The following is a 27,002-nucleotide window of genomic DNA, read 5'->3' on the forward strand; positions in this document are numbered from 1 at the left end:
CCTTGACCTTTAAATTTCATCTTTTAATTGCCATCGGTGGGATGTTTTTCAACTGAAAATTGTCTTTTTTAAGCTAAAAATTCTTCAATGACTTCTTGTTGCCTAAATCTTAGGATGAACTATAGGAATTTCCTGTAAGCAGCTTTTTTTTTTTCTTTTGCCTTATCCCACTCCTTGTTCACTTACCTATCTTAAAATCTTACACCCTACCAGAAAACCTAAAAATTCCTCTTTTGGGCTGGCAACTTATTCTGTTTATGTGTCATGTTTTGCTAGAATAAATGTTCAGCACTTAGCATTGTGTATTGTGTAAGACATACATACAGTAGGTATGTAATAAATGCTCCTTGAGTGTATAAAAGAAAGCATGTTAACTGCGTGTGCATATATAGAAATTTGATTGGTATAAGTCAGTTAACAGCTCCTGCTAAAACTTAAGTCAATCTAAGCCGCCTTAAAAATGAGCTGAACAGGAGAGAGTTCAGATTGCTATGAATAGAAGAGTTGGAACCTTAATCTTTTTATACACGGCTCAAGTTACCTCTTGTGTGTTGTTTTGGAGTACTGTGATTTTAAGGGAAAACATTTAGTATATTGAAGGAGAGCCAGAAGCTTGAGGTCTGAAATACTGTCATATGAATAATTGGAAAAGGTATGTTTACTATAGAAAAGTGATGACTGGGATGAGTCCCTGATAGCAGTCTTCAAGTACTTAAAGGGCTTTCTCTTAGAAGAGGAAATAGAGTAAAATTGGGATCAAATAGGACCAGGAAGAGCATTTGATACCACTTTGCCCAGCCTCATCATTTTAACGTGTTCCATATTTAGAGGGCAGAACCAGAGCCAGTAGATTAAAATCATAGATATATAGACTTTTGTTGACTCAGTGAGTTAATTTTGATAACTAGATATTTAAAAAAAGAGTAGGCATTGACATAAATCACAGCAATATCTTTTTGGATCCATCTCCTATAGTAATGGAAATAAAAATAAACAAGTGGGACCTAATTAAACTTAAAAGCTTTTGCACAGCAAGGAAACCACAAACAAAACAAAACCCCTACAGAATGGGAGAAAATATTTGCAGACAATGCGACCAACAAGAGATTTGATTGGTATAAGCCAATTAACAATAATCTCCAAAATATACAAGCAGCTCATACAGCTCAATATCAAAAAAACAACCCAATGAAAAAATGGGCAGAAGCCCTAAATGTTGATGGCCAAACGGTACATAAAAGATGCTCAACATGGCTGATTATTAGAGAAATGCAAATCAAAACTACGAGTTATCACTTCATGTGGGTCAGAATGGTTGTCATCAAGAAGTCTAGTAATAATAAATGCTGGAGAGGGTGTGGAGAAAAAGTAACCCATTTACACTGTTGGTGGGAATGTAGATGTAAATTGGTGCAGCCACTGTGGAGAACAATATGGAGGCTCCTTGAAAAACTAAAAATAGAGCTACCATGTGATCCTGCACTCCCACTCCTGGGCATATATATGGAGAAAACCATTCTGAAAGATACATGTACCCCAGTGTTCATAGCATCGCTGTTTACAATAGCCAAGACATGGAAGCAACCTAAATGTCCATCGACAGAGGTATGGATAAAGAAGATGTGATATATATGCACAATGGAATATGTTCAGCCATAAAAAAGAACGAAATAATGCCATTTGCAGCAACATGGACCTAGGAATCATCATACGATATTGCTTATATGTAGAATCTTAAAAAAAAAAAATACAGGGCTTCCCTGGTGGCGCAGTGGTTGAGAGTCTGCCTGCCAATGCAGGGGACATGGGTTCGAGCCCTGGTCTGGGAGGATCCCACATGCCGCGGAGCGACTGGGCCCGTGAGCCACAATTGCTGAGCCTGCGCGTCTGGGGACTGTGCTCCGCGGTAGGAGAGGCCGCGATGGTGAGAGGCCCGCGCACCGCGATGAAGAGTGGCCCCCGCTTGCCGCAACTGAAGAAAGCCCTCGCACGGAAACGAAGACCCAATACAGCCATAAATGAATAAATAAATAAATAAAAATTAAAAAAAACCAAATGAACTTAAATACACAAATAGACCCACAGAGAAAACAACTTTATGGTTACCAAAGGGGAAAGAGTGGGGGAGGGATAAATTAGGAGCTTGGGATTAGCAGATACACATTACTATATACAAAATAGATAACCAACAAGGACCTACTGTATGGCACAGGGAAGTATGCTCAGTATTTTGTAATAACCTATAAGGGAAAAGAATCTAAATCATTTTTCTGTATACCTGAAACTAATAAAACATTGTAAGTCAAGTATACTTCAATCAAAAGTAAAATTAAAGGAGTAGGCAGCTTGTGAATATCATAGTTTTCTGCTTATAGAAGTATGGAGAATATGGATATCTCCCTAGCAGGAATACTGGGCTACCTGAAGCTGAACTTTTTTCTAGCTATCTGAATTACTTAAGAACTACATTTTACTCTCAGGTGCTTGCTTTATTAAACTGTATGTTATCAACTGAAATTACCTGTGATAATTTTAAAAAATGCTGTATTATTGCTACAGTTTTCAATGTGATAGGAATGAACTTCAATATTTAAGACTTATGCTGTATTCTTTTTTGAAATATGCTAAATTTTTTGATGACTGTCTTACAGTAGCAAATTATTTGCTACTGTAAGACAATCGAAATAAGTTATTTGGAATTTTTATGAAGTAGAGTTGTTTTTTCCTGTTACTCAGACCATGAGAGTTTTGAAAATTATGAGTTGATTATTGCTAAAAAATGAAAAGGACTAAATGGAAGCATTAGGAGTAAAGATGTTTAACTGGACTGTCTGGATGATCCAGAAGCAGAGTAAAACCAGAAGGACATCCTTTAACTATGTTTTCTGTGTTCTAGGTTTTAATCAACTCTTTTTAAGTGTTTGAGAAAGTCAAGGCATATCTCTTTGTGGACATACGATTGTATCAGAAAACAGTATAGAATCTATTAAGTCATATGAATTTTCTAGAAATAATGCAACCAGAAAAATCAAGCTGCGGTTCACCTTTATGCTTTTAGACAGGTCTAAATATTTTTGTTCAAAAATAGTATGAGTAGCCAGTAAACACATAAGACCTTCGGATTCAAACACTGCAATAACCTAGGCTTTTATATAAGTTATTTAAAGGTTCAAATAAAATAATTCCTGCATTTAGACTTATTTAACTTAGATTTTGTAATTTAAATATATCACAAGTAAATAGCAATTTATAGATATATAGTAGGTATAGATACATAGGTAGTAGGTCTCAACTGTGTTTTACGTTACTTAGTCATTTTTATTGTCAGTACAAAAAGCAGAGGAGATTTTCAGGACGGTTTAATTTGAAACATGATTTTAATATCAAGGAAAATCTTGGTCCTAATTAGTGTCAACTAATACTTAAAAGTTTTGAATAAACAATTGAAAAGTTTTAATGAACCTTTAAGAGGTATGTAATCTTTTAAATAGTGCTGGTTGGTTTAAGTGTACTGCATTACTACCGCCCCTGAGAGGTTTCAAGCATAGGTAGCAGAACAGAAGGAAAAAGGCCCTAAGTTTTCTTCTTTTTTTTTTGAAATGTAAAACTAAGTGAACTTTCTGGGCATGTGCATCCTAATCTGGATATCACCTTTTCGTGAGATCCTATGGTTAAGGTTGGAGAGGCTATTGCCTACTTGTTAGAATGTTACATTGTATCCTGCCCCATTACTTAAGATAATTATAGTGATTCGAGTACTCCTAATCACCTAAAACTTAGCCTTGTGTCAGAAGGCTAATGGGGTTTCAACTGGGCAGTTGGCAAGATTGAGTACACATCTTTCTAGCCTCTGTTCAAGCCAGCCCTCAGCCTCCATTTATTCACTGGGAAAGTATGCCAAGCATTGGCTGTAAAGTTGAATAAATTATTGGTCTCGGGGATCCAGTACATAGTGTGATGATTAACTATAATGTATTATTAACGGTTTTGGGAAAATGGAAAAAATACGTCTAGATAACAAAACCAGTTATCTTTGGACAGCATTTACAATTAAACTAAGTGACAAGTTTTTCCCACGAATCCACAAATATCGGGATGGGGACAAATCACCAACCTGCCTGGTACTGATTTCTATGTGAGTAGAAGTTAAGAATTGGGGTGGCATCTGACAGGCTTGAAAAGGAGAATCTCAAGTGAGCCTACTAAAACGGGATATTTCCTCTCCAATAGTGAGCACAAGGTACCCACAGTAAGGATTAGAGAGACTGAAATACTTTACCTCAGTGAACTCTCAAAATGGACCTGTCAAGGCAAGACTCCTTTTAAGGATGGGACCCCACACTGAGGAGAAAGTACTGAAAGTGGAATCCTAATTCACAGGGTAGACACGGTGGATTGAGAAGGCCTAGATTCAACTGCGGGAGGGGAACACAGCCAGGAAAATCTTAGAAAGCATGCCATCAAATATTTGAACACTACTTGAAAGTGACAGAAAAGGTAGAAAAGATTTACTGAAATTCTGCATCATTCTAAAAGTTCACGAAAGTAATTTCACTTAAAAGTAATAGAAAAATATTAATGTCAAATCTTGTAAAAGGTTGTCAAGATGTGGTATGTATGAATGCTTTAGTAAACAAAATGGAGGAAGGATCACTGAAGAATTAATTTTAGAGGGAAATTGTCAGCAAAGCATTCATGGAGATGTAGCATTTGACCTGGGCCTACCGTGCTGTTACCTAAATCAAAGTTGAATATTGAGCTCTATTAATAATGCAGCCTGAAGGAGGCTTTAGTACTACTGGTTTCCCTTCTCATGCTCTCAAGGGATATTCTCCTTTTGGACCTATTGTGTGCTGTTTGATATCAGATTGGAAAGGGAGGAGGCTATAAGATCATTATTTATGAAGGCAAAAGGGAAGGATAAGGAACTTGAGAAAATGCTATGTAGGGTCGCTGATCCATTTGCATTCTTTTACATTTGTCCAGCACCTCTCTCCTGCTCTTTTAATCCTTATCTAGCCTAGACTACTGGACCTGTCACTATAATCACTGTTGTTCTTCCAGTTTCTTCGTTTCAAATCATTCTTGGTGTCTGTTTTCTCTCATCCCATATCCAATTATTTTATTCAACAAATATTCAAATAATTTATCCAATTATTTTATTGAATGCCCATCAAATATACCAGGCAGTCTTCTAAAGCGCTGGAGATACAGCATGGGTCAAAACAAATTTCCTATTCTGGAGTTTTGTTTGGCAGTAGGTGGAGCATAAATATACATGGTATAAGTGCTATAAGGAAAAATAAATCATGGAGAGAGAGTGGAGAGAGATGCTCTTTATATATATTGCTCAGAGAAATCGTCTCTGAGGTTTCTACTAGATTGTAAGCTCCAGGAGGGCAAGGGCCTCAGCTGCCTTGCTCATTACATTCCCTGCGCTTTAGAATGATGCCTGGCACATAGTACATTCAATGTTAGTTTAATGAATAAATGTTGTGGACACATAGAGAAATTAGTTGAAAAATTCTCCCATTTTTTGATTGTGTTGGTCAGCAGCAGACACAGTTGATCCTAAATTATCATGTCACTCCAAAGCATTTCTCACTGAAATACTAGAAGCAGTAGCTGTTTTTTTTATAATAAATTAATTTTATTTATTCTTGGCTGCATTGGGTTTTCGTTGCTGCACGCGGGCTTTTCTCTAGTTGCGGCAAGTGGGGGCTACTCTTCGTTGTGGTGCGTGGGCTTATTGCTGTGGCTTCCCTTGTTGCGGAGAATGGGCTCTAGGCACATAGGCTTCAGTAGTTGTGGCACATGGGCTTAGTTGCTCTGCGGCATGTGGGACCGAACCCGTGTCTCCTGTGTTGGCAGGCGGATTCTTAACCACTGCGCCACCACGGAAGCCCAGTAGCTGTTGTTTCTTTTTTTTTTTTTTTAGAAATTCACGTTCTTTTATTTATTTATTTATGGCTGTGTTGGGTCTTCGTTTCTGTGCGAGGGCTTTCTCTAGTTGTGGCAAGTGGGGACCACTCTTCATCGCGGTGCGCGGGCCTCTCACCATCGCGGCCTCCCTTGTTGCAGAGCACAGGCTCCAGACGCGCAGGCTCAGTAATTGTGGCTCACGGGCCCAGTTGCTCCGTGGCATGTGGGATCTTCCCAGACCAGGGCTCGAACCCGTGTCCCCTGCATTGGCAGGCAGATTCTCAACCACTGCGCCACCAGGGAAGCCCAGCTGTTGTTTCTTATGAAGCCAGTAACCTCAGATCAGAATTGAAAATTGGGATATCACCTGCCAGGACTTGGTGGTCACTTTACCATCGTAGGCTAGGCCAGATCAGCATTGGCAGCCTGGATAACCTGGAGCGTTTCATGAAGGAACATTCTAAGTACTGCAATGCTGCAGATTCCTCGATGACAGCGTTTAGCATCTGCTAGTCGCATAAGCATATAATAGATGTTTGCTGAATAGACGAATGAATTATTATACAAATAGCGACATCCACGGCAAGCGGACTTGGGAGAGCGGCCCCACTTCGGGTCTGTATGTAGAGGATGACACACTTTCCCTGCGAAGATCTGTGTGGGGCACGAACTCCGGATCGTGGGCCTGATCCAAGGGCCGTAATGGCTCCATACTCTGGGCTGTAGACACCGGTATTATGAGGGCACCCGGGAAACCTAAAGACGAGTCTTGAGCATGCGTCATCGTCCCTGCACGGCATGCTCCGCCCACCTGCTGCGTCTAGGCTTCTATTGGCTGCCTTGCTAAAGGCCCGCCCTCTTGAAGGAGGAAGACACTCAGTAGCCAGTCTAAATAACCGTAAATAACCTGACGTCATTCCGTAACCAGTCACAAGCAACGATCTTCAGCCTTGTCCAATTAGGTCGGGCACGGGTCATGGCCCGCGGAGTTTAAGTTTAGTCGGGGGACGCGGAAGTGGCGAGCCAATCGTGGAGGCAAGGGACAGGTTCGGTGGCGCACGGGAGGAGGGCCGCGCTTCCAGCCGAGTTACCCCGGCTGAATGAGGGGCTACAGGGCCAAGCCCTGGGCCAGTGGAGGCGTCGTCACCGCCCGTGGCAGGCAAGCCGAGGTGCGCGGGCGGACACGTGTGGACGTCTGAGCGCTCCTGGACCAGGAAGAGTGCACGCCGGGCCTGGTCCTCTGCGGATTCCGCGGCAAGGTTCCTTAACGACTGCAGCTTGAAGTTCCTGTGGTTGCCGGGAGGCTGGGCTTCGGAGGAAGGTAAGCCAGGCGACCATGCTGGGTTAGGAGAGACGCCGAGGGAGCTTGGGACCAAAGCGAGTGATGTGACCGGGCGCTAGTCTCGGCCTGTTGTTTAGTAGTTAGGTGACTAAGTCACGCCACCTATCTGGGGTTCATATTCTTTAAAATAAGCGAGGAGAGATGGGTGGTACTCCGATACGTTAGTGAGGAAGAGCTACCGTTCCTTTTGTCAAAGCCTTGAGTGGGCCCCCTGCCTGCTTTCAAGGATGGGTTGAACTCATCCCTCCTAAGAGTCTCAGCCCAAAGCTTTCGGAGAGAGGGCGCATCGCTGTTGCAACTAACTTGAAGGCTTCCCTGCTAAGTTTCCATTTCGCTGATTGATATTTATTAACCAGGTCCCTTCAGAGGCTCAAAAAAATCCTATGAATTTTTAATGCAACTTAACTGATAAATTGAAGTTTCTTTTACCAACCCTTCCCCATTCCCCCATTCCTCTTTTTCTCTCCTCTCATTAAAATAATGCTGGCCAGAGAGATTAGCTGATGGTGTAATGTGTAACGAAAGGGGTTTTCCAGTTATTTAATACAATTTTGTGCAGCAGTTATTTATTTATCAAGAGTAATGTTTTCTAATTTTTTTTCCCTTAAGGTATCAAGAGACAATGTTTCCTTAAATTTGCTTCTGTATTTGCCTCATCAATGTCATTCATATTGAGTATCTTAAGAGAGATGCTGGAATATTTTGGTGTTCCTGTAAACCAGGTAAATGTCTTTTAATGGATTTGAATGAACCTGTTGTATTTGTTTGAGGTCTTATTTTGGAAATGATTTATATGTCAACATTCAAGGCAAAACTGTTACTTCTCTATAGGTGTAACAAAGGCGAGTTTCCTTTAGTATAGCTTTGATAGTTTGAGTTAAAAAAGGGATAAGATTATCAGGAACCTGTTTACTTGATAGGTCAAATGCCAACAAAAGATACAACCGAAGCAAAATATAGACATGACCTTCATAGATAAAATATTTAAAAAATATCTAGTGGCTTTATTTAAGGTAATTTAAGTTTGATACTTGGATATAGAATGGCAAGTTATAGCTCAGCAAATTCAGAATAAATATTAAGGAGAGAGGTTGGCTTAGGTGCGAGAAGTATAAGCAAATCAAATTTTGTCTACTTATTGAGTAGCTATGACATCTAAGACAATATGCATGTTTCTGTAGGCGATGCAGAGTAGCAGTACATGGTTCTTGTATTCATGATGCTTAAAATATAATATGAGATATAAGAAACATACAGATAACTATAATACAGGACTGAATATAAGAGAGACACAAAAATAATAGGGGGGCTTACAGAAAATGGTCAAATTGTTGCTGTTTGGTGTGGTGAATTAGAATAGACAAGGATAATTAAAAGGTTTTAAACAAAAGTTGAAAAATGATGGAGGCATTAATAATAAATGGACAGTTCTGTACGAGAAACTACTTTGAGTAGGGAGATAAGTCATATGTGCTGTTGGAATATATAAATACAAAGGTCCTGCAGATAATTGGATATATGGTTCTGGAATGTAGGAAAGAAAAGAGATTCAGATTTGGAGTTATCTACATTCTTTTGATATTTGACGTTGATGACATAATGGAGGATGCCACTGGATGTTATTGAAGCATTTTGAATTTCAGAATTGAAGAGATTAAAGATAACAAAGACTGAGTGATTGTTGAAGATTTACTTATCAGTAGATTATTGATGCCTTTAGGGATTTCTGTAGGTGGAGAGTGGCCGCTGAACTGTAGTAGTTTGAAGAATGATTGAGGAAGGGAAGTGGCATCAGCAACCTTTTTTTGAAAAGTTTGTGAAAAGAATTTGAGAGAGGCCATCAATCTGAAGGAAAACTGCTTAACCCAAAAGAGCATGTGTTCTTGTTAATGGATAGTGGGAAATTAAGTTGGATAGATAGAATAGGGCCAAGTGGCAGAGGACCTTTGAGGGTGATTGGAGAATGAATACGCAATTCATGGAGTATGTTATGGCAACTGAGCTGGGAGAATTGATGGAAGATTGTGAGGCTGGCTAATGGAATCAGTATTTAATGATTAGAGCCAGGTGCTTGGATATGATCAGATAAATTCAGAACCCTTGCCATTTAAAAGCAGAGGAATGGCATGACTTTGTGCAGAAGATTCTATGTGCTGATGACTTTCAAATCATTCTCTCTTGCCCCAGTTTTTCTCAACTAGTCCTATGGCTTTGATTTTTACCTGTCATGTGTTCTGTATGCTGATGATTCCCAAATCCATCTTTCTAATGCAGGTTATCTCCTAAGTTCTAGAACTGTGTATCCATCTGCTTACTGGATGTTTCCATGAGGATGCTACCTCTATATCTGTGGCTTATAATAAACTTCGTTTTCCTTATGGGATCTTAGGAGAAATGAAAAGTCCAATTTTTAATGCTTTTTAAAGAGAGAAAATGCCTCCTTTGTGTCGAAAGCACTTCCAAAAGAACAAACGTTATGTCATATTTTGGGGGAGGTTCCTGTGGGAATAGTTTACACCAATATGGGAAACTCCAAGCTAAAGGACAAAGTTATTATTTGAGTTATAGAAGCACATTTCATTTCTATTATCTTCTCAAGAACTGACTACTAGAAAATGTATTCCACTGTAAGTAAAGCATTCTTTTTTTTTCTCTTTTTAAAAATTGAAATATAGCTGATTTACACTATTGTGTAGTTTTAGCTGTACAGCAAAGTGATCAGTTATATAATATTTCAGATTATTGTCCATTATAGGTTATTACAAGATGTTGATATAGTTCCCTGTCCTATGCAGTAAATTCTTGTTGCTTTTCTATCTTACACACAGTAGTTTGTATCTGTTAGTCCCATACTCCTAATATAACTCCCCTTCCCTTTCCCCTTTGGCAGCCATAAGTTTGTTTTCTATGTCTGTGAGTCTCTTTCTCTGTTTTGTATATAGATTCATTTGTAGTATTTTTTAGAGTCCCCATATAAGTGATAATATTTGTCTTTCTCTGTCTGACTTATTTCACTTAGTATGATATTCTCTAGGTCCATCCATGTTGCTGCAAATGGCAATATTTTATTCTTTTTTATGGCTGAGTAATATTCCATTGTGTGTATGTATGTGTGTATATATGTATGTATATCTATATCTATATCTATATCTGCCACATCTTCTTCAGCCAGTCATCCGTTGATGGGCACTTGGGTTGTTTCCATGTCTTGGCTATTGTAAATAGTGCTGCTATGGACATTGGGGTGCATGTACCTTTTTGAATTAGAGTTTTCCCCAGGAGTGGGATATTGCTGGATCATATGGTAGCTCTACTTTTATTTTTTTAAGGAACCTCCATACTGTTCTCCATAGTGGCTGCACCAATTTACATTCCCACCATCAGTGTAGGAGGGTTCCCTTTTCCCCACACCCTCACCAGTATTTATTTGTAGACTTTTTGATGATAGTCATTCTGACCCACATGAGGTGATACCTTGTTGTTTTGATGTTCATTTCCCTAATAGTTAGGGCTGTTGAGCATCTTTTCTTGTACCTGTTGGCCATCTGTATGTCTTTGCAGAAATGTCTATTTAGGTCTTCTGCCCATTTTTTGATTGGGTTGTTTGTTATTTTGATACTGAGTTGTATGAGCTGTTTGTATATTTTGGAGATTATCCATTTGTCGGTTGCATCGTTTGCAAATACTTTCTCCCATTCTGTAGGTTTTTTCATTTTATTGATGGTTTCCTTTGCTGTGCAAAAGCATTTAAGTTTAATTAGGTCCCATTTGTTTATTTTTGCTTTTATTTCTTTTGCCTTAGGAGACTGATTTAAGGAAATATTGCTACAATTTATGTCTGAGAATGTTTTGCCTATGTTCTCTGCTAGTTTTATGGTGTCATGTCTTACATTTAGGTCTTCAAACCATTTTGAGTTTATTTTTACGTATGGTGTGAGGGAGTGTTCTAACTTCATTGATTTTCATGTAACTGTGCAGCTTTCCCAACACCACTTGCTTTTCTCCATCGTATATTCTTGCCTCCTGTGTCATAGATTAATTGACTGCACATGCGTGGGTTTGTTTCTGGGCTTTCTGTTGTGTTCCATTGATCTATATGTCTGTTTTTGTGCCAGTACGACAGTAAGTAAAGCATCCTTAAACTGTTTAGGGCCTGCTTCATTTATTCCCCTTTTTATTTATCCTTTAAAGGAAATTACATGAATATACTCTGTATTACTTCACTGCTTGAGAAATTGAAATTGTCCATTTTTCATTGGGCCCAAAGATGGGATTTTTAGCTGGGAGGAGGGGAGACAATTTTTCTGCATAAAGTTCTCCAAGATATTTTGCCATTATCAGAAATAAAACAGAATGAATTTGTGGTGCTTTCTCAAAAGATCTTTCTTCCTGGAATCTGTATATGTTAACTCCCATCCCCCTGCTTCCCACTTTTTTAAAGACAGATATGAATAAAGTTTAAATCTTTGAAGAAAATACTTTAGAAGTATGCCATTCTATATTTTCTTTTTAAAAATAAATGTTATTGCATATTTTACATTTTTCCCATAAATAATATCAATATAAACATGCTCAATAGAGTACTACTTTTTAAACAATGCTTTATGTTTAAATAGGTTTTGCAGATTTGGGAAAATAAAGACTATGGATCAGCTAGGAGTATTGTTCGTATTATTGGGAAAATTCTTCCTTTAGAACCTTGTCCCAGGCCTAATTTTGAGGTAAGTCAGTCAACATGCATTGTTTAAGCACCATGTGTAAAATTATCCTAGGTACTCCTAGGGACATAGGGTAGAACAAAAGAAGAAATGTTTCCTGCAAGCCAAAAACCTTTAGTTTATCCTGGAAACAAGTCATTTCACGTGTGTCTTTGTCTTTATTTTTTTAAGTAATTATATCCAAAGATTGGCAGATGCAAAGCAACCCTTGAGTAGCTTATTTTATTCTTCTAGTTTGTGTTTTATGTTGGATGACATTCACCAGGGGAGAGAATATTGCCACATGTGTAGACTTTAGAATAATTATTTTCCTCAGTTTTTTTTTCTCGCTAATAGGTCTATGTTTTTCTATTGCATATCCTTTTTCCTTTTCACTCTTGTGGATTTTTAACTTACATAAATAGTTTCCACGGGCATGTGTCTTTCCCCGACTCCCTGACTTTCTTTTTCCTTTTTTCCTTTAGCTGATCCCACTCTTGAACGCTGTGGACCCAGCTAACTGTGGATCTGTAGTTCCATCTTTTGCTGACGTTTTGTATGTGATGAATGATGAAGAAGCCAGTTATCTCAGATTTCGGTAATTTTTCTACTTATCTTGGAAAGTGGGGTGTGGGCTATAATCTGAATTCTTCCACATGTTGAAGTATGTTCAGACTGATCGAGCCTTTTTATTTTGTCTACCTCTGTACTGCGCTGTGTCCTGCTAATGTCTTCCTAATAGGGATGACTGGTGTTTTCTCATTTTTAGCCAGTTTTTTTTTTTTTCTTTTTTAATCTATTTTATTTTTATTTATTATTTTTGGCTGTGTTGGGTCTTTGTTGCTGTGCGCGGGCTTTCTCTAGTTGCGATGAGCTGGGGCTACTCTTCGCTGCGGTACCCTTCTCATTGTGGTGGCTTCTCTTGTTGCGGAGCACGGGTTCTAGAGTGTGTGGGCTTCAGCAGATGCGGCGTGTGGGCTCAGTAGTTGTGGCTCGTGGGCTCTAGAGCGCAGACTTGGTAGTTGTGGCGCATGGGCTTAGTTGCTCTGCGGCATGTGGGATCTTCCCGGACCAGCGCTCAAACCCATGACCCCTGCATTGGCAGGCGGATTCTTAACCACTGCACCGCCAGGGAAGCCCCTAGCTAGTCTTTCTTAATGCACATTTAAACCTCACCCCAGGCCTAGGAAGGAATGATATTAAAAGGATATAAAAATCACCATGTTCATTTTTAGGAGAAAGCTCTTTCCTATACTAAATACTATATTTATTTATTTTATATATTTAGCCAAAACTTATATAGTGTTTACTGTTTGCCAGGCAATGATGTTAAATATATTTCAACATTTGGATGTTTTACCGTTTGGTAGTACTAACTTAGTTGTTAGTGTATTCAGATACAGGCTGAAGTACAAAAGGGTCAGTTATTCAAAAAAACTGGCTAAATTTATTCTATATCAAATTGGTTTATAAATTTTCAAAAAATTAGAATATGGTAAACTTACCCCAACATAACAAGGAATCCTGTAGGACCTTATGTTCCGAATATGTAGACTTTCTAAATAAATTAACTTTATTTCTAAATAAATCAATTTGTACTGTGTTTGAGGTTAATAGATAGGATTATTTTTGGTTTACAGTCTGAAAGCAAGATGTGTTCCTTCATTCACTGACTGCTTATTGATCACCTATTAAAGGCAGCATTTGTTCTGGGTACTGAGAATATAAAGTTACATAAGATGTTGTTTGTCCTCAGTGAGTCTAGAGACCATTATAGGGTAAAGAGAGCTATTTTGATTTTGTTTTGGTATCTTTATTCTTTAACTGAAAGAATTTATTTCTAGAAAATTTTTCTTCCTCCTTCTCTCTCTCTTTCCATTTTTTCCTTCCACCTACAGAAATAGTATATGGAAAAATGAAGAAGAGGAGAAAATTGCTTCTTTCCATCCTTTGCAACTAGTTGAAGATCCACTGACACCTGCTCTAAGGCATAACAAACCAACAAAAAATGATTGGCCTGAAAGTGAAGCTGCAATTAAAAAAATAGCTGCCCTTGAAGATGAGCTAGCTTTTCTTCGCTCTCAGATTGCTGCAATTGTGGGAAGGCAAGAACTGAGAAACAGTACAAATTCTGGTAAGTAACGTTGGATTTTTATTTCAGTTGTATGATACTCATTTAGTATTTAAGTCGGTGTGGTTCTGAGTAAGAAAAGAATGTTTGCTGCTAATGTATCTTATGAATGACATTAAATATGAAACGATGTTGGGTGTATATATGTATTACCTCTGATGTTTATTGAGAATAAATTAAGATGCATTTGTAGTGACAGGGATGGCTTTGGTTTAAAGAAGAGGTAGCTATGCTGCCGAAGATTGTAGTTTTGTATTTAAAAGCCTGTTTGCTAAGTACAGTTGTCCCTTGGCATCTGTGGGATGTTGGTTCTAGGACCCCTGTGGACACCAAAATCTTAGGATGCTTAAGTCCCTTATATAAAATGACATATTTACATATAACCTATTCACATCCTCCGTCCTTCCATATACTTTAAATCATCTCTAGATTACTTATAATACCTAATAAAATGCAAACAGTTATAAATACAATGGAAATGCTATGTAAATGGTTGTCAGTGCATGGAGGATCAAGTTTTGCTTTTTGGAACTTTTCTGGAATTTTTTTTTTTTCCATATTTTTTCTTTTATTAAAAAATAAATTTATTTATTTATTTTTGACTGTGTTGGGTCTTCTTTTCTGTGCAAGGGCTTTCTCCAGTTGCGGCGAGTGGGGGCCACTCTTCATCGCGGTGCACGGGTCTCTCACTGTCGCGGCCTCTCCCGTTGCGGAGCACAGGCTCCAGACGCGCAGGCTCAGCAGTTGTGGCTCACGGGCCTAGCCGCTCCACGGCATGTGAGATCTTCCCGGACCGGGGCACGAACCCGTGTCCCCTGCATTGGCAGGCGGATTCCCAACCACTGCGCCACCAGGGAAGCCCTTTTTTCATATTTTTTATCTGCGGTTGGTTGAATCTGCAGATGCAGAGCCTGAGGATACGGAGGGCTGACTGTAAGCTTTTCTAACTCTGTAGAAAAGTGTTGGAAATTTAAGCGGAGGGATGCATTAATTTGAGACAAGAGTATAGGTTTGAGGCTTCATATATATATATATATTTGTAGTTTGAAGTTATTGCTGCTATACTTCCACCAAATCTAGGTGAATACTGTTTTCCAGATGATTCTTTTTAAAATTTTTAGACATCTGACTTGCTTTAAATAATATACATACACACACAATATCTGTATGTATATAAAAACATCCATATAAACACATATATAATTTGTGTATAACATAATATTTATATAGTATTGTATATTTATAATTTATATTAAATATTATATATACTACTATGTAATAAATGAGATATGATATATACACTTTTTTTAAGGCTATCGTGTTACACATGATTTTAGGAGCAAATCGGTTGTGAAAAAGTTAAGTATTTGGTACCCGTCTTAGGCTCCTGCCTAGAAAATATATGCTTGGGTGTTTCTACAATGTCATCATAGAGTGAACATATCAGTTTGCATGTTTCTAGCCACAAGTTGTTGATCATGTTTTAGCTTTTGTAAATAGAGGATGAAATTCAGATTGTATGTGAAAAAAGCACTTGTAATTTTCTCTTTAAAATGCATTCTCCTCCTTCCCCTACACAGTGAATCCTAATTGGATTAAAAATGAATTTACTGTTTGCTTGACTCTTTCAGAAATTACTAAGCAGATGGGATTGCTTCACCTTCCTGGCCACAGTATCATTATTTTAGTAGCATTACAGAATTTTTTCTGTTTTGATTCTAATTAGTGTTACGTGTTATATTGGAGAAAATTTTGCATGATTTTTCAACAGACCACATTTTCTTTAGGCTCCTTGGACTTGAAGAACGACAGGCCTAGTGGTTTGGGACAAATGCCATCATCAGGGACTACTCAACTGAGTGTCGAACCAGATTCGTTTTCAAGTTCAGTGTTTCCCTCTCCTCCTCCTCCTCCACCACTGCCTCCTCAGGTTTCTTCTCTACAGCCTCCATGTTCTCCTCTCGTGCAAATAGCATCTAATAATATTTGTGCATCAGATAATTCAGCAACTGAAGTGAAAAAACAGCACCCAGATACTAGGAAAACCAATTTTAGTCATCATTCAGAAAACCAGAAAAATAAAGATGTTCCAAACATGTTGGATGTTCTGAAGGATGTGAATAAGGTTAAGCTACGTGCCATTGAAAGGTATGTTGTCATAATTTGAGAAATGAACCCAAATTTCATCAGTGGTGTTTAAAGAAATTATTATATTTATCAAAGTAAACATATATGTCTTCTATTTGATTCCTCTTTACCCCAAATACACCTCGAGAGAGAATCATTTTCAGTTTTTTGTGACTCTTTGTTCTAGTGTCCTATCTCCATATTTTTGAAACAACGTACTACTTTTGCTATTTCTTGATATTTTAGTTATATTTACTTGCAATTGTTAAAAATCTGGAATACGTTCTCTTAGACATTCTACCCCCTAACACATGCACACACACTTCTTATTACATCTTCCCGATATGGTTAAGTTACAGTCTTTCCTTAAATCCGTGTTCAGAATTTATATCCTTACTATAACAGTAAACATTCACAGGTAAGCCATTTCATATACATTTTGTTTGTTGGCTAATTTTATTTTTTATTGCAGTTAATAATTGCCTCCTTGAATCCCCCCACCCCGGAAATCCCCTCCCGGAGCCCTCTGTCCTGTTCTAATCTCACTTGTTGCTCTAAACCTGCTGCATTGTCATCCTAAGGATTTCCTTCATCATCATGGACATTCTCATTGTCCTGTGTCGCATCACCCATTTCCTGGGTGTCATATCTTCCTGCAGCTTCCTGAGGAGTGCATGAAAGGTAGATTTAAGACCTTGTATATCTGAATTTTTTTTTTTTTATTCTCACACTTAATTGCTAGTTTGGCTGCGTATATAATTGACAGAAAATCATTTTTCCTCAGAACTTTGAAGACATTATTCCATCGGTTTCTAGCTCTCAGTGTTCCTGTTGAGAGGTTAACGTCGTTTTGATTCCTGATACTATGTATGAAACCTGTTTCTTTATTCTTGAAGCATTTAAGATCTTCTCTTTGGTCCTGATGTTCTTAAATTTCATGGTGATGTGCCCTGGAGAGTTCTTTTTAAGTTTCTTATGCTGAGCATTTACTTCTTTTTAAGTTCCTTATGCTGAGTTCACTTATTGATTGAACTCAATCAGTTTAGAGTTTTATGTCCTTTATTTTTGGAAATTTCTTATAACATTTTTCTGATAATTTTCTCCTATTCTTTCCTTCTGTTCTTTTCTTGGAAAGCCTATTAGAAGTTTGAATGCCAGAATTATTTGTCTTATCTTCATATCTTTCCTTTACTGTTTTCTTCTCTTTGCTTTTTTTTATTGTACTTTTTGAGAAAATTCTTTCTAACTCTTCTATTGTTTTTCCTGTCATCACTTATTTTTTGGGGGTTTGGGGTGGGGTGTGGGGGACTGTGCAGTTTGTGGGATTCTAGTTCCCTGACCAGGGATTGAACCAAGCCCTCGGCAGTGAAAGTGTGGAGTTCTAACCACTGGACTGCCAGGAAATTTCCCCCGTCATCATATTTTTAATTTGTGAGACCCATTTCTTTTTCTTTGAGTGCTCCTTTTTTATGTCTTCTTGCTTTTGTGTGTCTTATGCTACTGAAAATATTAACTACAGTTTTATTCTGAGTTTTCTTTTGCTCTTGAATTATGTTCATTTTTCCTGAGTTCCTTTTCCTCTTATTGATTTTGGTCTCCATTTATAGTTTTGGAGCCTTATTTAAATATCTGGTGATTCGCAGCTATGCATTTATATTTAAAAGTGAGGCACAGAAAAGCTGATTGAAGCTTCTTTGTGTGAGGTGGGATTGCCAGCTGGTGGGCTTCACAGTGATTGAGGAGAGGACCTTGCCATTTTGTTAGCCAGATCCCATATTTCAGTAGCTGTGTGTCTTTTCTTTGGGACTAGAGAGTTTTTCTAGAAAGTTCTTCAGTCTCCTTCTTGGTCAGGAGAGTTGGGGATTACACAGGTGGTGCAAGCTAGGTAGTTTGAGAGTTGAGTGGGGAAAGGGCAAGGGAGGAGCGTATCATTCCATATGTGGACTTTTCCTCAATCCCTCTGTTTTCAGGAAGGCAGCTTACCTCCCACTCTCTTCACTGTCATCAGCTTTCCAGCTTTCAACATTTTGTTGCAATTCTTATCTACTCTCTCCTCTCGTAATCTCTTTGTCTTTGTGGGTGTACATCTTTTTCATTTCTTTGCTGTCATTTTAGTAGGCTTTCACAGAGATCTGCGATGTTCATCTGGAAATTCCTCTGAAGTTTTTGCTGAGAAAATAAATGTATTTTCTATGTAATAGTGTTAGGACAGATAAGTCATTTCATTATTAATGAGGTTATGATTGACCCTTGTATGAGGCAGCTAGTACAGAGAAAAATCTTACGGTTGTAGGTACACGTTTAGTCCCAACTAGATCTCTTACTGGTATCGTCGGGCCCAGTCAGTGTAAAATGGTGACTCTGTGGCTGTTACCATCACTGGAGAAATGACTGAAACGTCAGTAGACTCCACCCTCCACCCCTCTATTCTCTCATTTTTCTAACAACTGATCTTGTTTCATACATTACTGCTAAATCTGACGAGACTTCCCACATCTTTACATTTGCAAATTTACTACCCATGTTCTCTGCCTTCCATCTTGTTATTGCAAATGAAGCATCCTTGATCATGTCCATGCTCTCCCCTCGGTCTCTGGTTCCTCTTCTCTCTAAGCATTTCGCTTAAAATTCTCTCTTCTGTCTTCTGCGTCATCAAATTTTCCATCTTTACTTGACTTCTTTTTTTATTTTATTTTATTTTATTTTATTTATTTATGGCTGTGTTGGGTCTTCGTTTCTGTGCGAGGGCTTTCTCTAGTTGCGGCAAGTGGGGGGCCACTCTTCATCACGGTGCAGGGGCCACTCTTCATCGCGGTGCGCGGGCCTTTCACTATCACGGCCTCTCTTGTTGCGGAGCACAGGCTCCAGACGCGCAGGCTCAGTAATTGTGGCTCACGGGCCCAGTTGCTCCGCGGCATGTGGGATCTTCCCAGACCAGGGCTCGAACCCATGTCCCCTGCATTGGCAGGCATATTCTCAACCACTGAGCCACCAGGGAAGCCCAAATTTTCCATCTTTATTCTTCTCTTCACACTTGAGCATTTCCCATCTTCAGAACATGTATACCCTCAGCTATTATAGTTTCTCTGTTCCCTTTCTGGTATAAATTCGTGATGTTGTTTATAGTTTGTTTCCATTTCTCACTACCTTCTAGTCACTGTAATATGGTGTCTGTTCCCATCACTCCATTGAAAACTGTTCTTGTCAAGGTCTCCAGTGACTCCATGTTGCTAAATCCAATGTCAGTTCTCATTGCTCTTCTTACTTGACCTCTCAGCAGCGTTTGATACAGTCCTCAGTTCCCTCCTCCTTGAAACACTTTCTTCACTTGGCCTTGAGGAAATCATGCTTGGTTTTCCTCTTACCTCACTGTCCACCTCTTATTTCTTTGCTTATTCTTTCTTCTGGGCCTGGTCTCTAAATGTTGACATGTTCAAGGCTCAGCCCTCAGCCCCCTTCTCCTCTCCACCCACATTGTTTCCTTGGGTGATCTCATCTAGTCCTAGGCTTTAGATACCAGCTAAATGCTAATGATGCCCACATTTATTTTTCTAGCCCTGACCTCTCCTCTGAGCCCCATGCCTACTTGACATCTTCATTTGCCTGTCTCACAGGTACCTCACGCTTCACATGTCCAAAACAGAACTCTTCCTTCCTACCTGTTCTGTCCTCTACCTTGAAAACTTGTTCTTTCCCCAAGTCTTTTGCTTCTCAGCAAATGGCAACAATATCACCCTCAGTCCAGACATCTGGAAGTCATCCTGTTTTTTCATTTCCTTTCTATCCCACATCCTTTCCATCAGCATACAGCTCACATTTATGTACCCTCAGTGGTCCTCACTGCCACCTTTCAATGTAAACCACCATCTTTTTTTTTTTTTTTTTTGATGTGGACCTTTTTTTTAAGTGTTTATTGAATTTGTTACAATATTGCTTCTGTTTTATATTTTGGTGTTTTGGCCAGGAGGCATGTGGGATTTTAGCTCCCCAACCAGGGATTGAACCCACACCCCCTGCATTGGAAGGCGAAGTCTTAACCACTGGACCACCAGGGAAGTCCTGCCGGTGTCTTATATAGCTTGGACTTTTGCAGTCGCCTCCAACCTGGTCTCTCTTTTCATTCTTGCCTCCTTATCTGTTCTTCATATAGTAACCAGAGTGACCTTTAAAAATTGAAGTCAGATCATGCCGTTCCCCTGCTTAAAACCCTTTTGTGGTTTTCCATTGCGCTTAGAATGAAATCTTGACACCTTGCTGTGGCCTGGAAGTCTCTCTGGGATTCAGCCCTTATCTCTCTGACCTCACGTCCTACTTCCCATCTTACTTAACTGCACTCCAGCTGTACCTGTTTTTCTTTTTTCTTTTCTCACAGTTGCCAACCTCCTTGCTGATGCATCCACTGGATGATTACACTAAAACTGACTGCTTGTCATTTCCTTAAAGAGAATGTCACCTCCTTTAAGAGGCTTTTCCTCATCATCTCATCGAAAGTGCTTTCATCCTAGCCATTATCACATTTCCCTCTTTTATTTTATCCACAGCACTGGATAATTGCTGTCCAAAATGTTCTTGCTTACTTGTTTTGGTGTAACACTCTCCTGCCACCAGAGTGTTCTATGGGAGTAGGATACTGCTCTACCCCTGAAGCATAACATAGAGCCTGGTAAAATAGGGGGCATTAAGATTGAATGAATGAATGAACAGTTAGCCTGATGTTTTTCTTTTCTTGAACTCCATAGTCCTTTTAAAAGTTCTTAAATATTTCTTTAAATTTTCCTACCCACTGGAAAATTAGAAAATAAAAAATAAAGATGATATTTGATAAATCCCAGGTTATAAGGGATTGTGGTAGAGCCTCACATGGGTTCTCAGCTTTCTGATTCCTAATCCATTGTGCCCTCCAGATTTGTTTTTATTACAAGGCAAAACATTCCAATCTCTTGAAGATTGTAATATATTATGCTTATATTTCTGCTGTGTTTGTCAATAAGGACCTTGAATTACACAAAGTTTTAATTTATTCCATTTTTTTTAAAGGTCCCCTGGAGGCAGACCCATTCATAAAAGGAAAAGACAAGACTCACCTTGGGATCCAGTGTCTTTAATATCCCATGCACTTAAGCAGAAATTTACATTCCAAGAAGAAGATTCCTTTGAGAAAGAAAATAATTCTTGGGAGTCGTCTCCATTTTCTAGTCCAGAAACTTCAAGGGTGAGATTATAAGGTTAAATCTTCAGTTTTTCTAATGCGTATTGATCATGATGTATCTTTGCCTTCAAGTTCCTTGAAGTAATTAATTATGCAGAACGGGCTTAAAATTGTTGATGCTGTGTGCTGCTAGTGTTTCTGTTGTTTGTGTTGACTTTCACGTTCATTTTTAGCTTTTAGCATACTATGAAGTTTTTCTGAGGTAAAACACTTGATTTGAAAAATACTTGTGCATAAGTTTATAATGGTTTATCCTGGGCGCGTGCTAACTTAACATTGCTGTCTGCAGTATGAACTGGGTGTCTGAAACTTTGAGAGGACCAGAGAAAAATGGTGTGATAGATTCAACCTAACCATATTTAAATGTGAATACTCCCAATATTTTTTCCGGTCAAATATGAAGTTTGGATTATTTAGATAAATAAGACATTAACTGTGCTTTTAACAAAGCAGATGAGGTCATAATTACGTCAATGACCATGCTCATTGGATACTTAAAAAAACTCATATTTCAACCCTTGACCCTTAAGATTGCGTCTTTCTTTTTTTAAAATTAATTAATTATTTTATTTTTGGCTGTGTTGGGTCTTCGTTTCTGTGCGAGGGCTCTCTCTAGTTGCGGCGAGCGGGGGCCACTCTTCATCGCGGTGCGTGGGCCTCTCACTATCGCGGCCTCTCTTGTTGCGGAGCACAGGCTCCAGACGCGCAGGCTCAGTAGTTGTGGCTCACGGGCCTAGTTGCTCCGCGGCATGTGGGATCTTCCCAGACCAGGGCTCAAACCCGTGTCTCCTGCATTGGCAGGCAGATTCTCAACCACTGCGCCACCAGGGAAACCCAAGATTGCTTCTTTCCTGAAGTGTCTTTTCTTTCGTTTAGATATAATCCAAATTTGGGGGGTGGTTTTCCATCTCATAAACTAGTTGAGGTAGTAAATAAGAATAAGCCTTGGGAATGAGAGGACAGTGAAAGATGGACAGCGTATAAAGTCCAGTGGGTGGCATTAGAGTGGCGGACATCAGTCAGACAGCAAAGGAGATGGAAAAACTGAAAAGCAGATGGCAACTCAAAGAGCACAACAGAGCAGGGGAAAATCGTTCTACTCAGTTTCAGCGTGTGTGTGATTTCTAAGTTACCATTGTGCCTGTACAATAGCTGATGCTTATCATGTTGACTCAGAAGATTATATTCTTAACTCTAAGAAGGCAAAAAAGTATATAGTTTACTTTAGAACTGTTACATTTAAAATTACAAATGTGTCTAAGTGTTCAACATTTGCATAGAAATTTGTAACTGGCAAAGTACTTTTTTTTTTACTCATCTCATTTGACCTTTGCAGCAATATTTTTTTTCTATCGAAGTATAGCTGATTTACAGTATTGTATTAGTTTCAGGTGTACACCATAGTGATTCAGTATTTTTGCAGTTTATACTCTATTATAGGTTATTACAAGATAGTGGCTATAATTCCCTGTGCTATACAGTATATCCTTGTTGCTTATCTATTTTATATATAATAGTTTGTTAATCCCATACCCCTAATTTGTCCCTCCCCACTTCCCTCTCTCCTTTGGTAACCACAAGTTTGTTTTCTATATCTGTGAGTCTGTTTCTGTCTTGCATATACATTCTTTTTGTTTTGTTTTGTTTTTAGATTCCACATATAAGTGACATCATACAGTATTTGTCTTTCTCTCTCTGGCTTATTTCACTAGGCATAATATGCTATAGGTCCATCCATGTTGCTGCAAATGGCAATATCTCATTCTTTTTTATGGCTGAGTAATATTCCATTGTATTTGTGTGTGTGTGTGTGTGTGTGTGTGCGTGTGTGTGTTTGTTTGTGTTTGTGTGTGTGTACCACATCTTGTTAATCCAATGATCCGTTGATGGTCCTTGGGTTGCCAATATTTCCTCTTTTACACATGAGGAAAATGAGCCTGAAAGTGGTTAAGTGATCTGCCTGTAATCTGACATCTAAGTGGCAGAGCAGTGAATAGAACTTGGTTTATTAAAATTATAGGATATTTGAAAACCTTCAGTTATCTGAGAAATTCACTTAGGTGGAACGCACAGTTTCCCAGTGATAATGGATCAAGGAGGTATTACTGGTTTGTCTTACACTGTTCACTATTCTTTTTGCATTTTCTTTCCAGCCAACTACAAGCATCTTAGAGAAAGAACCATCTCTTTTTGTAAATTTTATAGCACCTTGCTTAGGGCTGGGCACATAGAGACTCAAACTGTAGTCTGTGGAGAGCTCAGTCTGTTTAGCTGTGACTGTCTTGCTCACTTTCATGTCCTCAGCCCTGACTGAGCACAGTGCCTGACATGTAACCCGCTCTTAAACGACTACTTACTGTTGAATGAATTAAGCCTCAAAGGGTTATTTGGTGTTTGTGTTGCCATTCTTTTTTTACATCAGAATAGTTTCTGTGTTAAATATTTGCTTCATTTCAGTTTGGACACCATATTTCACAGTCAGAAGGACATTGAACTAAAGGAAGAACTGACAAACACAGCAGGTGTAGCCCAAGCCACGAGCTACAGGGCTTGTGTCTGCACCTGCAAGGCAGGATTGCGGAAGTATGCCAGCATACTTATCCCTACATGTGAAAGGATCTCATCTCCTGTTAGTGAAGTTAAATGTAGTCTATACACTGGGGTATATTAGTGCAAAGGTCTGAAGGAGAAGATCCAGCAGTTAACTGGCTACTGATGGTAGTTAGGTAAATGGATCTTTTTTTTTTTTCCATGTATGTTAATGTTATTAAAAGCTGAATGTATACTTTGAGTGATTCTCCTAAGAGCTAAATAGTAAATGATTTAATGTTTCTCATTAGAGAACAGTAAGGTCTCATTATAAGGTAACAGATGCCATTTAATGGATTAAGAAAATGTAAACTAAGTCTGTATTGTACTACTCAACAGATGATGGTACGTTTGGATTTTTAAAAACAATTTCTTAAAGCAGTTATGACTTTCTAACTTAAGAGCCTTTGAATCTTTTAAAAATTGGTAGTGATCTGGTTCACTTGGCCTCCAGCAACTTGGAGATTTTCAAAGAATATAAAATTATAATTTGTTCATTAAGATAGTCATACTTTGAATCATAGATTGAACCTCCTAAAAAATCTTTCTGAGGTGATAAAAGAATTATTCTTAGAAGCTGATTTTGACCGTTAAATGCTAGATTGTAGAAGTATTTAAAGAATCTTCTTGATAAGTTTTACCTACACTTGCTATGTAAATATGTACACCTACCACTTTATTTCCTCTGTTCCTTTGTAAATAAATATGCTTTTTTGAACTTGTTTGTGTTTCATAGCAGTTCAAATTCATGTTCTCTCCTTACTACATTTAGAATGTCTGATCTTTTTTGGGAAAGAGGGTTCTGTAGTTAGTTTCTTGGGCAATGCAATGAAACACACAGAGGTTTGGAATAGGTATTTTGTCCTTCTGCCAATACTAATGTGGTGTGGGAATTTACATGTTTCCCTGGAAATGGAGCTTAGGTTCCATTTGGAGGAACTCAGCACCCACCCGTTTTACAGGCTCTCCCCTTTCGGAAGAGCCCAGTTTGCTCACAGGTTTCATGTTACTGTGGTAGAGAGTTGGCTGCCTGGTAACCCCTATTTCCGACCCCTTTCTCCTGGCACCTTCCAGTTAGGGGTGGCTGTGCAGCAACCATCTTAAAGCCACGAGGAACGGGCTTGAATCACAGAGATGTGAACCCTGACATCACTGAGCTGCTGAACTAACACCAGCAAGAGCCATCTCCACACTTCTTGTTACATGAGAAAGAGAAATAAAAAAATATGCCAGAAGCATTCATGATGATACAGCAAGTACAGCAGTGTGACTTCCATACCGGCCTGTTAACTCCTTCTGTGTGGTTTTCGGATACTTCTTATCCTGTTCAGTAGTTTGTTCTTGCTGTTGTTCCTGCCCCTCCTAGACATTGCTCCCACTCTGCCTTTTCTTCTCTCTTGTCCTTGTAATTAGAGTCCTCTTCCTCTGAAATAACCGCTTTTTATCCCCCGGGGTAGTCTTGCATTTTCAGTTTTATAGTTTCCTTATTTAGAAATGTTTAAGGAACAACCCCTCCCCAACAGCCAGCAGAAACCTTTGGAAGATACCATTTTCTGCTGAGTGAAGTCCATTTCTTAAGAAACCTCAAGTTGGTTTTTTGGGGGGGCTTTTCTGTTCTACTTCAGAATGAATTTCCTGCTTGCCCAAAGCACTTGTCAGCACCACGATGCATCAAGATTGAGTTGACCTTAGATTCACCTCTATTTAGAAGTCTGACTTCTGATGTCCTGGGGGACACGAGACCATGCCCTGAAATTCCCCTTTGGGAGGCCTTCTGAATAGCCTACACTTGGGCTGCTGGTGACTTAATGTTGACTGTAGAGTTCGTGAGGGTTTAGGCTTTCATCATGAATCTATCTGTAAATTATCTAATACCTAAGTGTTATTTATAACATTTTATTCTATTTTAAACTTGTCTGAACATATAGTGAGTGCTGAAACTTTCTGTTCTTGCAAGGTATATAAACGCCAACTTCTTTTCCTGATTCTAAAGCATTAATCCTCCCACTTGCCCTAGAAGAGTCCCTCCTCTCTCCTCCCTTTTCCTCGGACGCCTTAAACTAAGTTGCATTCTCTTTCTTGATTGGCTGCTAGTTAATCCCTAGAAAAGAATCAGGGCATTTGACAAAACATTCTAACACTATTTTATATTGGAAAAAATACTGGTTTTGTAATATAGACCGCAGGAAGTTAAAGCTGTTCAAAATATTGACTGGTTGAGACGTGCAGATGATAGCAGTGATTGTCAAGGCAGGGAGGGGAGATGGGACTTCCTAGGAGGATGCAGCAGCATCTGGAGGGCACCCCTAAATTGAAAATAGTGGCATGGGACTGTTGTGGGGATGGAGTATCAAAAGACTTTGCTTTTACAATGAGAATGCATTTGTGCTTTAATTATGAAATTTACATAAAAATTGGATTGGGAGAGAATTACTTGGAGGATGATTTAGATGGGAGCAATGGGGAAAGAAGACTTTTAAATGTGTTTTGCCGGATATTAAGCACAGACTCTCCTTAGACTAGAGAGGTTACATATGCAATTGCCTTTGTTATAAATTGAAAATCAATAAAACAAAACGAAAAACGGGTCAGTGGGAATGAGGTGTGAAATTTTTATATCCTCTGGTTGGATCCTCTGGGAGGCAGACTGTGAGATGGCGATTAATGTGAGGAGATCTATCTGGGTGTGTTCTCAGGATCACACCCCTGCTAGGGAAGGAAGCAGGGTTGGGTGAGGGAGAAGTTGGGCTGTAATGTAGCCTCGGCAAGGGCCTCAGCACAACCTGGAGGGCGCTCTGAAGCTGGGATAGCCCTCATAGTAGTCTCCCATTGCTCTGAGGGTGCTGGGTCTTTATGTCTTCACATTGACCAAACATTGAGGAGTGGGGCATGACCTTGAGCAAGGCATCCTTCAGCCAAGGGCATTTCCACAAGAAGTTTATCATAGTGGTGCATCACAGTCCATTAGAAGATTAGTCATCCACA

At 39.0% G+C, this 27,002-nt stretch overlaps 1 protein-coding gene across 10 annotated transcripts in view; it reads left to right on the top strand.

Moving 5' to 3' along the window:
* Positions 1 to 6,236: 6,236 nt before the first annotated feature.
* Positions 6,237 to 27,002, top strand: part of MTFR2 (mitochondrial fission regulator 2) — a gene marked incomplete at its 3' end in the record, with an annotated part of 91,423 nt that continues 70,657 nt past the window's right edge. For 9 of the 10 annotated variants that reach the window (XR_014267296.1, XM_082474839.1, XM_082474837.1 and 6 more), the window contains exons 1-7: positions 6,237 to 7,243; positions 7,874 to 7,986; positions 11,881 to 11,985; positions 12,447 to 12,559; positions 13,860 to 14,095; positions 15,880 to 16,240; positions 21,257 to 21,431. Coding sequence is in view for 9 of the 10 variants with exons in the window: in XM_082474839.1 (XP_082330965.1) it covers positions 7,924 to 7,986; positions 11,881 to 11,985; positions 12,447 to 12,559; positions 13,860 to 14,095; positions 15,880 to 16,240; positions 21,257 to 21,431 (1,053 nt within the window). Of the gene's footprint in view, positions 7,244 to 7,873; positions 7,987 to 11,880; positions 11,986 to 12,446; positions 12,560 to 13,859; positions 14,096 to 15,879; positions 16,241 to 21,256; positions 21,432 to 25,091; positions 26,638 to 27,002 lie in introns of those variants that run through there. The other variant, XM_082474843.1, reaches the window with a different exon arrangement.

This window comes from Balaenoptera physalus, assembly GCF_965194825.1.
Source record: "Balaenoptera physalus genome assembly, chromosome: 9".
NCBI lineage: Eukaryota > Metazoa > Chordata > Mammalia > Artiodactyla > Balaenopteridae > Balaenoptera > Balaenoptera physalus.